The 17319-nt window shown below is 34.2% G+C and overlaps 1 protein-coding gene across 2 annotated transcripts in view; it reads right to left on the reverse strand.

Annotated features, from left to right (window-relative positions):
- Positions 1–17319, reverse strand: part of LOC108779928 (nephrin) — a 320256-nt gene that overhangs the window by 107898 nt on the left and 195039 nt on the right. For both annotated transcript variants that reach the window (XM_018547494.1, XM_018547495.1), the window contains exons 7-8: positions 16239–16466; positions 5321–5472 (exon numbers count right to left, since the gene is read on the reverse strand). In XM_018547494.1, coding sequence (XP_018402996.1) covers positions 5321–5472; positions 16239–16466 — 380 coding nt within the window. The remainder of the gene's footprint in view (positions 1–5320; positions 5473–16238; positions 16467–17319) is intronic.

The raw sequence follows: 17319 nt of genomic DNA on the forward strand, positions 1-17319 counted from the left end.
CAGAGAGGTATCGAGGCTGATGAAGTTTATATCCCGATTTTGATCAAACGCGAAAAAAAAACGTTTTGACGTTTCGTGCATTTGACATACATATTACATTTTAATATTAATAAAAACACATTAATAATATATTAAACAGGTATTTCGATAATAAAAACATAATACTGAATAATACAATATTGTATTTCGACAATAATGATAATAACATATTAACGTTCATTTCATAATGTATGCACAACGAGCAAATGAAATATGCATTTCATACATGATGCAGGATTCTTTATCCATGATCAATTCATTGATCAACTCGCACTTCCTAGTTCCAGCAGCACCGTCCGGATTAAATTCTCCTCTCAAAGGGAAGCAAATCGGTATAGATTTTTATTCCGTCCGCCCGAGAGTGGCTTGAAGTTATGCCAGCCGACGCGAAAAACGATCTCTACGATAATACGTAAGACAGAACACGTCGAGAATTACGATCCGCTCTGTCGTTGGCACGCTACCACGCCTGCCGCATCGTCGAGTAGGTATTTTTTTCCGGAGCCATTCCTCTTTATGCGGAAATTTTTCTCCAACGCAGTCGCTGTCCAATGCATTTCTCACGATTCTCGATCCTGCCTTAGCTGTGCGAACGCGTGACAATGTAAAATCAATAACGGGAATTTGAGAGAACGCTATCTGACTTTATTTCAGCGAAATTTGCGGTTCTTTAACGCGAAAACAATTTAGAACGTTACCGAAATAAAAAATTCTTTTCATTTTCCCCTCAGATAGTTTCTTTTAATGCAAAGTATATCAGAAATCTGCACGTCATGATTTCGTAAATATGGCTCTATTACCAAGCTCATAATAGGCCTGTTTCTCTTAGCTGAATTATTTGTATGGTTCATATATTTTTATTTTTTCCTAATATAAAGAGAAAGGGAGAAAAATGAACCATGTAAGAAGTTTAGTAAAGAAGAGGCCTAAAGTGTCACAGCTGGGACGTGTAATGAGAAGAAGGGACAAAAGTATTCCGGAAATAATCATCACTGTGCGAGGTAATATCTCACGGAAGGATTTATCGTAATTATCAGGACAGCTTCTCTGATCCAATTAATTATCGGACGGTCCGAGCGAGATTATTACCGCGCCGCGCCTAGGCAGAGATCGTTTTCCGACCGAACATCATGTTGTTCCTTAACAGTTTGAAATTCGCCGTGGTTTTCGCAGGTAAAACTTTTGAATTCAATTTGTGGCGTAAAAACCTACGGCGCGTATCCTTCGCTACACTTGCTCGGTAAGTAGCTTACGATGTCTTTTATTAATGGAAATCGATTATTTTCCGTTGTCGCCCGCAACGTGTTATTATTACAAGACTGGAGTAAGTGCTAACGAAACTGTTGCTCCGATTTCACGCAGGTATTTTATTTCGGTATACCTACTATATTATCGCAATAATGTTACGATCAATAATATTACTTTTCTCACAAAAATCAGGTATATCGCTATTGCTATAAAGAAGTGACACATATCAGCAATTTTTTTAGGAGTGTTTTTAAAATTCTGAACTGTGTGTGTGGAATTACGTTTAAGGAATTTTTTAAGGAAAAATGGAATATAACTCCAAGTTTCTCGAGATAACACCGAAAAAAAATTTCTTTATAATATCTAATAAAAAGAAAATGTCTTTTTTCTAATCATTGCAAATTTAGAATCAAGGGACAAGCGATTTCTTTGTTCTCTAGCAGTAAATTGAAAAAGTTACAAATGCATTGTTTTATAAATATACATTTTTAAAATTAATTTCCCGTCATTAAAAAAGTTTTTGAGTTATGTAATTGTTTTTTAGACAAGCGATATTTTAACGTCCATTAAATATAATTTTCTAATGAAATAACGGTCTGAATCGAGCGGTAATAAGGTTCTTTTATATAAAATAATAGTATACAATGTTTGTATGACAAAAAGAATATAAGTAAAGAATATAAGAATATAAAAAAACATAATATAGTAAAAAAAATCGAATGTTTCGGAACCCACAGATCCTTCTTCAGCGATTCTTGAAAGATGTTATGGAGTCCATAGAGATAAATAATCTTACGGTCAAAAAGAGACATAGTGTGGGTACAATTGTTTCGAAGAAATGATTTTTCTGTTTTTATGTGAATTGTGCAATAAAATATGCGAAAACAAGAGCATCTTTACATATTCGTCTGATACTGTTGAGCGCAAGTATTACAATCACTGATTATTTTATTGTATACTATTAAATTATTTTATACAAAAGAACTTTATTACCGCTCGATTCAAACTGTTGTTTCTTTATATTTTGCATTGCAAAAAACGAGCAAAATCTAATTATATAATTTTCTGTTTCGATGTCGTTCGTTACATCATTAATTTAGTTCTGAAAATTAATGAGTTACAAATTCAGTATTTGCACGTTTGTAAACATAAATTGAAGATGCAAATAATAAAATATAGGTACATTAAAGTATCTTTTAAACAATTAAGAAACAAGTCGTATAAGATTATTTTAATTATCACGTACAGAATTTATGAGAAAAAGTTTTGATTGAAGCAAACATTGTTAGAGAACTTTTAATTACAAATTCCCAGGAAAGCTTACACGAACCATCGACTGAGAATCGCTGACGTAAATGATACAGGCTGTAGCCTCGAGGTGCAATTCCGAATTATCGCGGGATGGATAAATATATAGTGAAGAAGGGGCGGGCCCAATCTCCCCCAGTTAATCGTCCCAAAGAAACAACCTCGTCAGGTTCTCCATTCCACCGTAGTTCCACCGGAAATCCATTTATGTAGACATCGTCTTTCCGAAAGGAAGGAACGGTGAATTTTGTCGGTAAAATGGTGCACGAGAGAGGCCTAATCTTTCTGGTAGCGTCATATAGAAGTTGAATGGGCTTTTTGTCATTGGGCTCGTTACACGTTTCTGATCTTACGAGCTTGCTAGCTGATCCACCTTCGAGCAAAGAGCCGCAATGACCTCGTTTCTTCCCGCATTCTCGCGCAAGATCGCACCGACGCGACGACGTTGGAAAATCGCCGTTAGCGTTCCTTACGACAAGGCAAACGACTTAGAAAAATAAAGTCCGGCTTATTCCTTCCTTACGTCGTCTCGTAATGCAGATAAAATAAAATTACGACGATGTACGAAATAATGCAAACGGAGAAAATAGCGAGAATAAATAAAGAGAGAGAGATTCCTATAATTGATGCCATGATTATACACGATAAATTTTTTCTCGCAGTTGTAGTTATAAATTAATTTGTTCTCTCTATTCTAGCTGTATATTTTCGGTGCCGTGTGAATGTCATTTTTCATGAGTACTCCTACCTTTACTTGTACAGATATTAAATGAAGGCGAAATGCTTTTTATAATATTAGATTAGAAATTCGTACCGCTATTTTATTTGTATTAGGTTTATGTGTTTTCTTTTTAATTGTTTACGTGTTTTATTTTAAATATTCATACAAAATAATTATGGCTCTTACGCAGTTAAATTACTTAATTAAACAATAGATAAAATTTTCTTATTAAATGTATCAGTTATAACATTTGATAAATCAAAGTTTCAGCGATACATTTTTTTTTAACAAAGTTATAGGCAATCATAATCAAAATGCTCCTTTTATTTAATCTGGGATAATTCAGTAACAAAAAATCTTGGATTATTTTTAAAAAACGATTTTGTGAAGAAACTTTTAAGCTTTAACGTTAGAAAGTCGAAAGTTTTTATAAGTTTTTTTCGGGTACGTGACAAGCCTATAAAATAAAAAAAAAAAAGGTTCATTTTATCAAGTTTACAATTTTTTACATGTAAAAATCATCAAACTTACAGAAATTCAAAAGATATAATGATCTTTCGAAAATAGAGATTTTTTCGCAAAAAGCTTTGAGAAATCTATTTATTAATTTAGATTTCGTTCATTTTTACAGCTGTTTGAATCTTGAAGTTCATAACATGAACTTTTGTTCCGATCTAACCTAAATACTTTTGATATGACTTGAATATAATAAGTATAGAGTAGACAACAAATCTTCTCCTTTTCATCTTATATATTTTAATTAACAAAGGAATTTTCAAAATAGGAAGAAGAGAGAGGAAGAAAGAAATATACAAGAGAACTGAATGCAAGGATAAAAGAAGGACGGACAATCCATAGAGAAATTGCACGAGATAAAGGTGAATTTATTTCGACGAGTTCCCATTTACGTCGCAAGCGAAGAGCTTCTAGCAGTATTTCGTGTATCGAGACACTGTCATTTTTATTTTTACTCCGCTGCGGGCGAAGTGCGCAACGAGGATCGATCCGCCGGAAGCGGTTCTCTGTCGTTTGCGAGAAGATAGACCGACCGGCGCGCGACATCGTCTTCCGCCGACGTCATTATTTCCGGCATTATTTCGAACTCGCTTTTCCTATTATTCCTCGTTTAATCGCGGGAGAGACGGATTTTTCGCGCCACGTTGATTTTACAGGCGCCATGAATGAGCTCTCGTGATTGATATTGCAAAAGGATGTGTGTTATCGCAATCGACAGAGAAAGAGAGAGAGAGAGAGAGAGAGATAAAGAGAGATACTCTGCGATTTCCGATCCGTTCGTGCGGCGATTGCGGTGACGATGGCGATGGCGATGAATCGAAGATTTCAATTTCGAGACGTTGATAGAATGAATCGCGACGCGACAGTTATATAAAAGTAATACGAAGAACGAGGACTGAAATAGCACTCGCGAAAATTAAGATTTTGATTGGAATCTGAGTTATACGAAATAAAATAATAATAGTCTCCAAGTAAATTAACGATACTCTGAAATAACAATCTCTTTTTATTAAAAAAAATAACGATAGCAATCTCCATTCTCGTTTCGCTAGTTCTTTCATCATGGACACCTCTGTGTTTAAAGATAGCATGTTGATAAAACGAATTGCGTGTGTCCGTTACATAAAGTAACAAAGAAAACAAAATAAAATAGTTGTTACAAAATACGCATTCCAATCAAGATCTATGATGCAAGATAATGGTGCTCCCCAATTGAATCAACAATGCTCTAAAATAACACTTTCATCGCCCGCGATAATTCGTTCGCCACGCCGTTACGAAAACATTCGTGTTTAAATGAAGTGGTTCATTTCATTAGGGTAACCAGGTTAGCCGGCGTAATAAAGCAGAGTGGATTTGTGTAATCGAGAAAACGTTTCTCGTAATTCGAAACAGCGGTTAAGTAGACGAGATGCAATTAAACTCGAAGCGGCACGTTTTTGCCCCGCGCAAACGCTAGAAGGAAAGAAAGGTCTTGGCATCACTCACGTTTTTCTTCTGTCCCTTTAGCTGCTTCGAGGATTTCCACCAAGTCAGGACCGCCGGCGGCCTCGAACCGGTGCTCTGACACTTCACGTCATACGTCTTCCCTGCCGATAGGATCAGCTCCTTCCCCAATATCTCCACCTTGAGCGGTTTCACTGTAAGAACCCGTTTTTATGAATTTACTCGATCTCGTCGAAACTAGCGTCAAAAGTATGTAGAGGAAACGAAACTGTTCATCAAAATAAAGTTAATAAAACGTTTATTTTCATGCACAAAACTGATCATCGCAAAATTTTAAACGAAGCCTTAGGTACGACGAAGTACAAACATATATTAAATATTGTAGCGAGTGGAAGATTAAGTTTAAGCAAAAATGTGATACAATTAAGCGAATACGGCCTCCAACGCTTAATTGTATTACATTTTTATTTGAAATTTCAATCTTGAAAATTTCAACCAAAGAACCTGTAGCTATAAGAAAAGTTCCTTGTAATCTTGAACTTTAAAAATTGGATTAAAACAGTTTTTATCTTCTTGTGTTTATTCAAATTTATGAATAACGTTAACTTTCTCTCTCTCTCTCTCTCTTAATGTATTTTTTCTTCTCTTTTAATAATATACTTTCATTTACACTGCTTTTTACTGCTGACATAAATAGAGCCTGCATATACAGACTTTCTATCCATATCAATAACACAATTTGATACAAAATAATTCACTGCGCACGACAAGAAAGGCATTTCAATGGCAATCACGTACAGGTCATAAGCGCGACTCCGCATGGACGCTCGCTTTTCTGATTTCCACTCGGTCTCTCCACTTCCGTCCCTTTTCAGGATACGCTTTTTGCAACGTGCGGTAGCGCATAACGAAGGACGCGGTCCGGCGAACGCAAAGCAAAAAAAAAAAAAAGGGAAGAAGCGAAACGCGGAGAATGCGCGAAAGAAACGTCGGGATAATTAGAATTCAGTTCGCTTGCGAATTTTATGCCGGGCTCCTTTTCTGTCCGACATTCTCCGCGGAAGTTCTCGACTAATAAGAAAAAAGAAAATGCAGATCGATGTCGACGACGAAGAGGAAGTCGGATAGATCGAGAAAAAAAATGGAACGGGATGGAAGGCGAACTGAGATGAAAGGAATCGGGATGAGAGAATGGTCCGTATAATTGGTGCTCGCTATGAAAAGCTGCCGAAAACAAAGGCGACCGAGAGAGAACTGCCGGGCGCGAAACTCCCGATAAAGTTCGGATTTCATTTGCAAATCAAAATTCATGTCGTCAGGTGTGCAGGCGGGAAGAATTCGACGAGGCTTTTAGTACTCTTCTCTAGACGAGCGGAGACGTTTGCCTTTCATCGTTTTACTTTCTTCTACATTCCTATACACTTCACTGCTTTCCAACTTATGTTAGTTGACTTAATAAGCGTGTGCTCGCAAAAAAAGCATTTATATGCACGCATGTGAACTATTTTATATCACTTACATCAATACTAGATACAATAATCTGGATAAAAAAATGTTAACTTAATTATAATTTACAGAAAAAATAATTTAAAGTCGTCAGTTAGAGTTAATGATATTTTTACCTCAACAGAATTTAAAATCAAATTTAGTGCCAAAAATACTTTAAAAGTTAAATGACTATAAAAGTAATAGTATTTAATATAGATAGGTCCTAAATCTAATTTGAGATACTCAATATTATTATTCACTATTATATACTGTCAATTAATGTTATACGTGCAAGTAATGGCATCATTTATTCAATCTCTCATTCCAGTTATCTATCAATCTTTGAGAAATAGTGCCGATTTGACATAACTATCTATTATCGAATTTTATATTTATGTGTGATTATAAAAAATTTTATGTCTTGCAATTTTAAAAAGACATATACTTTGTATTTTACTATCAATAAAGTTTTTTAGAAGATTAAACTACTTCTTCTGATTTATCCATTTATGCTCTTATTTTTCCATTCGCGCGATTTTGGAGTCTCTTTTTGCGAATTTGTATTCTCAATCAAACGTCTTTTCAAATGGAAGCGTAAACTTGAAGAGGCTTTCGTCGCCTCTTCGGGAGATTTAATGAGCCGCTATTATTACTCGCGCGCATGGAGTGACTTTAATCGAATTACGAAGCGGTTCAATAAGGCGCACTTCGTTCAAGACGCGCGAGGCGTTCGCGCGTTTATCGTATGACTTTTGAAATGAAAGTTCGAAGAGAAGTGCCATTTTATCTGTTGAACACTGCGACAATAATGCCTAAGTGCGACGCTTAAAGGCTTAAGAGGTTTTGTAAGAAATTGTGAAAATGTTTTGAAAAATCTAAATAGAAATTACCTGATAAGTTTCCAAAAATAATTTAGAAAATGTTAGGAAGGTAAAAAGCAACATTAAAAAATAAAAATTAATAAATTAATAAAAAATAATCAATACAATTAAAAATGTAGACATTGCAAATTTTAAGTATAAAAGTAGAAATCCTTAATTCTTTTAATTTTTTAAATTTAGGATTCCTTAATTCTGTTTTTAAGTTCACGACAAAGATTAGGTAGTGATCAGTTTAAAAATTATTTTAAAGTTGATCTTTGCGCGCTTGAAATTTTGTGCTTAACTCGAAGAAAAAAGTTAACTAAACTCTTTTAAGACAGTTCAATCCTATTTCAGCTTTCTCAGTGACTGATCAGAAAAGAGGAAATCGATTTATCTTATATTTAAAATAAACTTTAAATTTTATTTCGCTTGAAAAATAAGATAATGTTTTGCAAGAATAAAGAATTTTCTATGATAATGAAAATTTTTATAACAATGAAAAATTTTTACTGTTTATTCGCAATCTTTCAAAATTTTAGCGTAGATTTTTTATTTTTCTGAACTGTAAAAATCTAAAGAAAATTTTTTGTGAAAACTTTAACATAGATGTTATATTGTATTTTATTTATTTTCTAGAGATTTAAATTTATCTACCACACACAGAATTTACAATAAAAAATGACTATGCCTTTGAAATCTAACATTGCCGGAGAAGGATTAAATTTATTTCGTGTTTAATCTGATTAAGAATTTTTACAGATTTTAAACGATATGTGAATATATTCTGATTTATTACAAATTACATAGATTATAAATAGACTTTCACGAGCAAGATTAAGGATTATGAGAAAATAAGACAATTTAAAATATTATTTATATTTCTGTGTATGTGATAGTTAGTGTAAAATAAATAGTTTTATACTGGTGACAAATTGAACATAATATATCGAAATTACTTCGACTTCAATGTTAGCCTTAAAATAGGTCGCGCAAAATAGCGAGAGGAGGTAAAGAAGAAAGTTAAATTGGCGGAATTAAAGTGTGGGTGGTAAGAACAGTCAGCTCGTTAAGCGACTCGTTCGTAGGTTAAAATCGGTTGTTTCAGAACGACTGAACATTACAAGTAGAGAAGTCGCACGTTTATAATAGGTTCGTACGCGCCGATCTCGCGAATCGCTGGCTTAAGTGAAATTTTCGCCGAGAACCGCAATATGCAATTCTAAGTGATATTATTGCCATAATTTGGCAATATCGTCGTGAGCTCATATCATTATAGTCTCGTTGGAATGAGAAGGGGGTGACAAAACAAAGGGGAGAAGAACCGTTCTTCGAGGTCTATTCTCGCTCCAGTTTTAGTGAAAGCCTGTAAACGAGGCGACGATGTACGGTCCTCGCGGCTCGGAAAATACAGGGAAATGTACGAGGCGTGCAGTGGAATAACACTTGCTAGGAGTCTCTGGGTAAACTAATTAATTCCGGAGGCAAAGAATCCGAGAGAGAGAGAGAGAGAGAGAGAGAGAGAGAGAGAGAGAGAGAGAGAGCTCGGTTGAAACAAATCACTAAAGTAATTCTCTTACTATTCGCAAGCGAGAAGATACGTATGTATATATTAACATGTGTATGCTATGCAAAATCTTTCAATTACTGTAAAATACACATTTAGTGTCAATTACAGATTTTTTAAAATCAATTTACATTATATAATATTTTCATTTTTTTTTATCTAAAAACTAAATAAAAGTAAGAATTTTTTATTAAATAAAAATCCATTTGATAATATTAGAAAAAGGATGTCGTCATTTCTAAAATTTAATTTTTAATTATTAAAAGATCTTCCGCGTATGTATTTTATTCCACATAATAGAATTTTGAAATTGTGTGATTTTTCGAGCGAAATCATTGTCAGATGGGAAGAGTTCATGTCCTAACATTGAGGGAACAATTCGCGTCGGAAGGGAGAGAGTTATTAGCTCCCCACGGATTGAGTTATCAAGGCACCAGGAGTAACATTTCTGAAGTTCACTCGTCTCCGGAGTGAGCTTCAACCCTTCTTCCGCAGCGCAGCTAGCGAGAGAGCACTTTCCGAGAGTCGTTACGCCGTTTGCGACTCCGCGGATTCTCTCGTTTTGTCGCTAAAATCTGCTCGGAGCTCGCTCGGCTTCGTTACGAAAGTACTTTGTATCGCGAGCTCGTCGAGAACATCCGCCCGACGGATTGATAGCGCCCGTAAAATGTACGGGTCCGACCCGGCCTGATAAAGGACATTCAGACCGACAGTCAAATTGTAAACTACGCTTTGTTTCCTACTTCATTTTTAGATGCTTTTCTCTTGAAAATCATGAGAAAGAGATTTCCTAGTGAACGTAATTCTTCTTATTTGTAAAAAATTTAATTTACTAGAAAAAAATCGTCCGTGTAATTTTTAAATTTATACCATTGCGTGATATTTAATAGCTAAATTAGAATCTTTTTAAATCTCACTTAAAATTAAATGCAATTTTCTATTTATGATGTGTTATTCCAACAATATTCATTTTTATAATTTAGCCAGAATCCTTCCTATTAAACAATTCCGTAATTACGTTTCAATTAAAATGTCAGAAAAGTGAAAGATTAATTTTCAGCTTGTCAAAAACCACTGAAATGTTGCATGCACTAGTGTACCTTCTTACTCACCGAGAAAAAAAATGTTGCAATTACCATAATTGAACTATAATTTAAAGTCATTTTCGGTGTCAACTATATATTCTTTTTGTAGAACTATAAATACCATTACTAACATCATAGCAACAATAACTATAAAATTGGAGAATAATTACTTATAATTATTTTACTATGAAATTAATCACAAATACTAAATTTTGTTTGAAGTTTAAATAGATCTTTTTCCTTTGATTATTTATATAATGTAAAGAAGATTTATAATATATATATACATATATATCCTATAAATATCATCGGTTTGCCCAAACGAGAAAAGCAACGATGTTACGCAGATTCAACCTTAATTAGGAATTTCTTTTAATGTCTGCCTCGTCAGATCGTTATTACTAGTAGACACGTAATCGTTTGACTATCAAGGAGTGCATCTACTACTTTCGTTAATGCTCGCAGTTATAAAAGACTAATGAGCCTCGCGCGCGCGCACACGAAGTTTGCGCTCGCGGGGCGGCTTCATTAATTTTCTTACTAATTAACGAAGGACGCCGATCAAGGGAGGCGCGACGAAGGGGATTTTTGCCGAATGGAATTTCTGTGTTGGCGGAATGCTTCCTCGATGGGGGAAGGCCGAAGATTCTTCGGCTTGTTACCTAACTTGATTATTCTTCTCGAACTCGTGCAAGCTACGTTCTGTTCAGAATCAAACGCCTCTGCAGAATGAGTCATTAAAAGTTGAACAAGTTTGCGAAGCGATCGTCTTGTCTTTGTTCCTGTCGCGATGTGCCGATTTGCAATCTCGTTGCGAAAGAAAGTATACAGCGATCTAAAACTATCATAATAAATAAAACGTGTTAACGGCAATGTTTTTGCGGATGATAATATCATTTTCTTGCCACATAGCGTTTTTTCTTTTAGTATTAACGGCATACAAACAGCAATTGCATTAATTTAACAATATCTGCTCAACTGTTATTCAAAGTTTTATTGTATTATTATTATTATTATTATTATTATTACTTATTTGTTATTTATTTTTCGAATTTATTACAATTCTACATTTATTGTAAAATATAAAATTTGCGCATAAATGGCTTCATTGAATCTTTCACTATTCTTCTCAAATAAACCTTTTATATAATTTCAAGCGTTCTGGAATTAAATAAAAAATAAATATCATAAAGAAGTAAGAGATTGAACATAAAATATAGTTTTAAAAAATTTAATTTAGTTTAATTTAATTGGGTATACTCGATTTTTGAAATAAAAATGATAACAGAATAAAATGTGGACTTTAGCTAAGAAACCATATATCTGTCATTGCATTTTATATGCATTTTTATGAATTATTCTATCGATTCTGTGATGACTGAAAGAATAAGTAGTAACACTATGAGGTTCTGCTGATCTTGCAAGAAAATACATCACAAGATAACTGACGACGCGAGAACAGGAAAGACTGCATTGCTAAAAATAATAAAAATTCATAGTAAGTGTGTGTATGTGTGCCGTTTCGAGATATTATATGGAAAAATATACAATATTTTCTCTCAACGTGGCGAATTCTACTAAGAACTCAGTATTTTCCGTTCTTTCGAGTCGCGTCCATTTCTTATTCGAAAGCAACACAAAATTGTATAAATTATTGAATCAGATGTCTCTCTCGTAAATATTTAAATTGAACTGATATTTTAAATAAATGATGCAAACAAGCGTATAAACTGATAATATAATAATTGAGAAAGAAGTAAACACGAATGTATATAATTCATATAATAATTATGCTATTTGTAAATTATACAGCAGCCATTAAGGGGTTAAACATTGAGTAGTCATTGGATTTCCCATACAACTTCTGTTCCTACAAATAAGCTTTCAAACGTTCGTTACGAGTTTGATTTGTTTCTCGTGTCACTGCGTTTCTGTCTGTTAGCACGAGCACTATACGAGCGTATCGTATTCTATTCCAATTTCGCCATTTCCATTACACGGAGCTATCGAATAATTATTAACGACGACGTTCCACCCGCGAAGCGTTCGCATACATACGACGGACTTCACTTCGGGACACGGCGGTCCCGGTGGTAGCATGAAAAATTAATGAGATACATTGCGCGATTCCGAGTGCAATCCACTTCCGACCACTCGAACGCCGTGGAGTATTCGTCGACTTCACATTGTCGACTGTCGCGGAAATCGTTTTCGCAAGTCGATCGACTTTCCACCGATCCTCCGATGACTCGTTAGACCTTCGTGCGATCGTACGGGCAACGGAATCGAGGTTCATGCAGATGCGATTATGTAGACAGCGACTCCTCGTGCGCTTCCAATTAGCAAGAGATTGAGATGTTGCAAAGTTGCGAAATAAATTTTTAACATGTAATCCTCGTTAAAAAAAAAAAAAAAACGAAGCACTCGCCGGAATTGAGCCAAGTGCTATGTCGGTTGAAATCGTTTCAGAAGTGCAGCAAAGTTGGATATTTACATTCGATTACGTCGCCGATCTCGTAAGATGGCATTTAATGATTTCTTGATAATGCCGTGTATATTTCATGCCGTGAAGTTTATCACGTTTTTCCACGGTATTAGAACAAAATTATCTATAATCTTTTAACTTTAACACTTTTTAAAAATATTATTAATATTACTTAATATTATACATTATTTAATATTATTATAAAATACACATATATATATATATAATTTCGTAATAATTTTAATAATATTGGAGAAGATAATAAATTGAAAATGAGATATATGGTTTTTAATTGTAAGCTATGAAGTCCGTTCAATTTCGTTAGCATTCCATTTGAAATCCTGTATAATTGGATTATTTAAAATCAATTTTTTTTAAATTATTCCATGTTCTACCTTTTATTTCTTTATATAATTTGTTCTTGTAATTCTAGAATGCTTGAAATAATGACCAATCGATAACAACCCACTTGTTACAGAATTTCAATATTTAAAATGTATATGAACATTACTAATAATTCTCATTAACGTTCTTTGAACGAATTATCGATAGCTTCAAATAAAGACAAAAAAAACAAAATGTCTCATAAGAAATATATTTTTAGTTGCGGAAGATAAAAGTAAAATGCTTATTATTAGCGTTAAAAAAAACGAGCATATTTGAAATATTTCACGATCGATAGTACACGATACTGGTTTACACTCGAACATTTTACATCACACATAAGTAGCCTCTAAGGCAATTTATGGCAAGTCTTCTTCCTTCGGATTCCCATATTCTCCGGTTCGAAGCTGGCAGCTTCCGGCGATTTAATTTAAACTTGTTTGTTTGGTGCGTAAGTTTCTTGTCGGATGAATCTCGGCTGTGCCGATAAGCCACCATGCTGCTTATGCAATTATGAATATTAATTTTCCATCCTCGCACAACTGCCACCAGGATGACACGGAAGAAGAAGGATATATTCGATAAAATCTAAAAATGTGTACCGAAGTACCTGTCCCTGATCGTGAAGGTTGCGAAGAAAAGAGAGAAAAAGAGAGTAAGTAATCGATTTTTAATGACAATTAGGAATACTTACATCATGAATTATATTCGTGGCATTATTGCACAATATTAATAATAATTTATTATTGTATCTTATTTGTTAAACTAGTAAACAATTTTATTATACACTAAGAACGATTTTGCTGAAGTAAAAAATTTAGCTATTATAGATACAGGTTTGAAAATAATTTTATTGGATTACTAAAATATTAATGTAGAACACTCAAACTGCAAAATATAAAATCTTTTGCTTATCATGGCTTAAGTTTTCTATATAAATATTTTTATGCTTCAACAAAGTTATTTTCAAATCAACATCCAGCTTTTGTAGATATTTCAGCAAAACCGTTCTTTCCGTGTAGAGATTAATTTAAAACTTTGCTTACTGAAATATTAAACAATTTTAAAATTATTTTACAAAGTCACAATTTAAACTTTGCCATCAAAAAAATCGTTTCAAAATTGAATAAAGACAAATAATTTATAGAGCATTGAATACGCGTAGAACGTATTATTAAATTATTTCGGTGTATGCACGCAGAGGACGAGCAATAATTCGCTCTGATAGGCAGTTTTAAATTTTCGAGAACGAGTGTGATATCACACGTGAATGACTGCAATCTGTTTGTGCCTGAGCCGCCGTCCATTTTCAATCGCCAAATCCGACAGAAATTATTTCGCGATCAATTAAAATGACCCTCCGGTTGTCCTTTGACGAACTGTTGATGGTCAATTAGTCGATGAGAAAATTGAAGGATTTTTTCATTTTGTGCGTCGTCCGGTTTTTTAAAAATCCATTTTTGCGAAACGTGGTAGAGTCCAGGTGAAATCTGATAAGCCAGGTACACGCTATCAGATACTCGTGTACGTTTGCTGCATTGCCGAATGGAAACGTAACACTCGAATCGTATTTTTCCAATAACCGGGTTAGATCTTTTTTCACAATATTCTTAATTTTTAAAATCAGAAAGTATCTTAGTATGTTTACTAAAGAACACTATTAAAAAATAGAAATGTGTAAAATTTTCGACTTACATTATAAAAATTTCGAAAAATAAATATTAATAAACAAAATAATAATATATTAATAATACCTTTTTCAAAAAATAATATTTTAATAATATCCTTGATACAAAGCTTGACGTTAAATACGCGCAAATGTACAAAAATATAAAACATAAAAGCTTGGTAGCAATTTCACCACATCTACCCTCAAGTCACCGGCACGAATGGCTTTCGTATATAATTATAGCGACATATTACAATCTCGCAGGCAAAAGGACTTTTCATTACGACTCCTCTACGCTTCGAAATAATTGCAAACGAATTATTCGCCCCGGGTCGATCTTGCGACCAAAGGAAATCGCTCGAATCGCAATTTTCCTCAGTCACCATCGTTGTTTCTGGGTTAGAGGAAAATAAAGGAAGCGGGGAGAGATACGTATATTTCCTTTCTGCGTCTGTTTGTCATAGAGATTAATCGAACGCTGTCGCGACCGCGGCATGTTACCCGGCGCCATGCGATTCGTCGCGTTTCAGAGCGATTCCGGAAGTGGCGTTATTAATGACATCGTGGGGTTGATTGCTTTTCGACGGGAGGGTACGAAACCCTCGGCGCTGTTATCCCCTCGTCCCCTTCTTCTCGTCGAAATTCTCGCTGTCGCCCTCCTCCCCTTGTAATCGATGAAAAATGTTTCAATTTCGTTTCGTCGAGAGTCCGCTTTCATTTTCGAGTCGAGTAAAAAAAAAAAAAAGATCACAGCCGGACAAATCGGATCACGCGCCGGTTAAATATTCGTTCTGCCCTCTTTCGCAGCGAGAAAATATTGATACCGATACACACATGGAACGGGGAAGGAAGGTGGAGGGAAACAGGAATCGAAAGTATCGCGCAGCGTCGAAATTGACGGTCTTTTGCATATTCATAACGCGGGTAACTTGTTCCGCGGCTATTCGGAAAATTCGAGACATTCTCCGGGAAAATATTCGATACCTCTTTTTTTTTTTTTTTTTTTTTTTTGCGTAATAGTGGAGCATGCGAGCGAGTGATTCGCAGTCGTTATTTTACAGACGAATAAAGAATCTCTGACGCGTGAAAACCGCAGTTTCCCTTTTGTGTCATGTAAACTGTGTTCGAACGAAGTTTTGATGCGCCATAAAAATTCGGGCTATTTTTATGGAGAAAGCTGTTTGTCACCATGGACATGATCAATTAAAAATATTTATTCTTATCCTACCTAATTATTTCCTTCAAGTTTATGTTTATTTTTCTTTTTTTCATTTTCTCGTTCTCGCAAATAAAGAAGCAACGCTTACAAGCCCTAATTAGGTTGTGCGTATCTTGCAAAAAAATTCATTCTAAGAGCAAAGGTCGACGCGGCATCATGCTGCGTCGCGTGCAATTAACGTTAATTGGAATGAGCGCACTCACTGTTAAGCTCTATGACAACGGTGGTGGTGGGTGGCGACGCTAATTGAGTGTTATTCGCTCGGCAGGACAGCTTGGCGTGATGATGCCTCCTCGTGAGAGCTTTCACAGTCACGTTGCTGATGGTTACGACGTTAGTCTCGCCGCTTGGCCCTTGCGTCTCTCGAACCTCGGTAGATGCATGGATGATCTGCGATTCCAAATACCACGAGACTTGCGGTCTAGGTTTACCTGAGCAGATAAAGTGAAACTATAGTTAGAAGTGCATAAGCGGAACAATGTGTGGTGTTGTGTTAAAATTACAGATTATCTGAGATTTAATTATCCAAAATGCAGCAACGCGAGATTACAGCCAACGTAAGTGGAACATATACAGAACTAAAATAAAGATATGCTGAATAATTTAAATTAATAGAGTTTCAAGTGTAATAATTGTAAATGTGTAAACTGTAAATAAAGCATAAATGTTAAATTTCTAGTTAAATATTAAGTTATATTTAATTATTTTATACTTAATTAAATTATACTTAATTCTTACATAGGTCACCACTACTCTTACTCTATACGTTTAATAATAAAATTAAACAATACAACTCCAAAAATGTACCTTGACTCAAATTTATTATTTAATAAATGCATATGTTAATGGTTAATATGAATGCTGTTTCCTTTGAAACTAAGCAATTCAATCACAGAAACACGTTTATTAGACGTAGTTGATTTTTAATGTTTATTATTCACATATTTTAAATTAAAATGATATATCTTTTAGCAAAATTGGAAAATATTATTTAATTAAAAAAATTGGTTTAAAAATCATTTAACAATGCAGGATAAGTGTATTGCATAATACTAATAAACAAAATCAGATTTTAGTAAATACAATTTTCTTACTGTTTAAATAAAAAATATCCTATAAAAAGAAGAAATCTTAAGTAAAATATAATCTCTATATTTCTCTATAATAATTTAATTTCTATAATTTCTAATATAATCTAATATAATATGTTAATTTTTTTATATTACTAAATATCACATTTTCGTTGTTACTAAAATAATTATTTTAAGTTATTCGATCCCACGC

The sequence above is a fragment of the Cyphomyrmex costatus genome, unplaced genomic scaffold (genome assembly GCF_001594065.2).
Source record: "Cyphomyrmex costatus isolate MS0001 unplaced genomic scaffold, Ccosl1.0 scaffold640, whole genome shotgun sequence".
Lineage (NCBI taxonomy): Eukaryota > Metazoa > Arthropoda > Insecta > Hymenoptera > Formicidae > Cyphomyrmex > Cyphomyrmex costatus.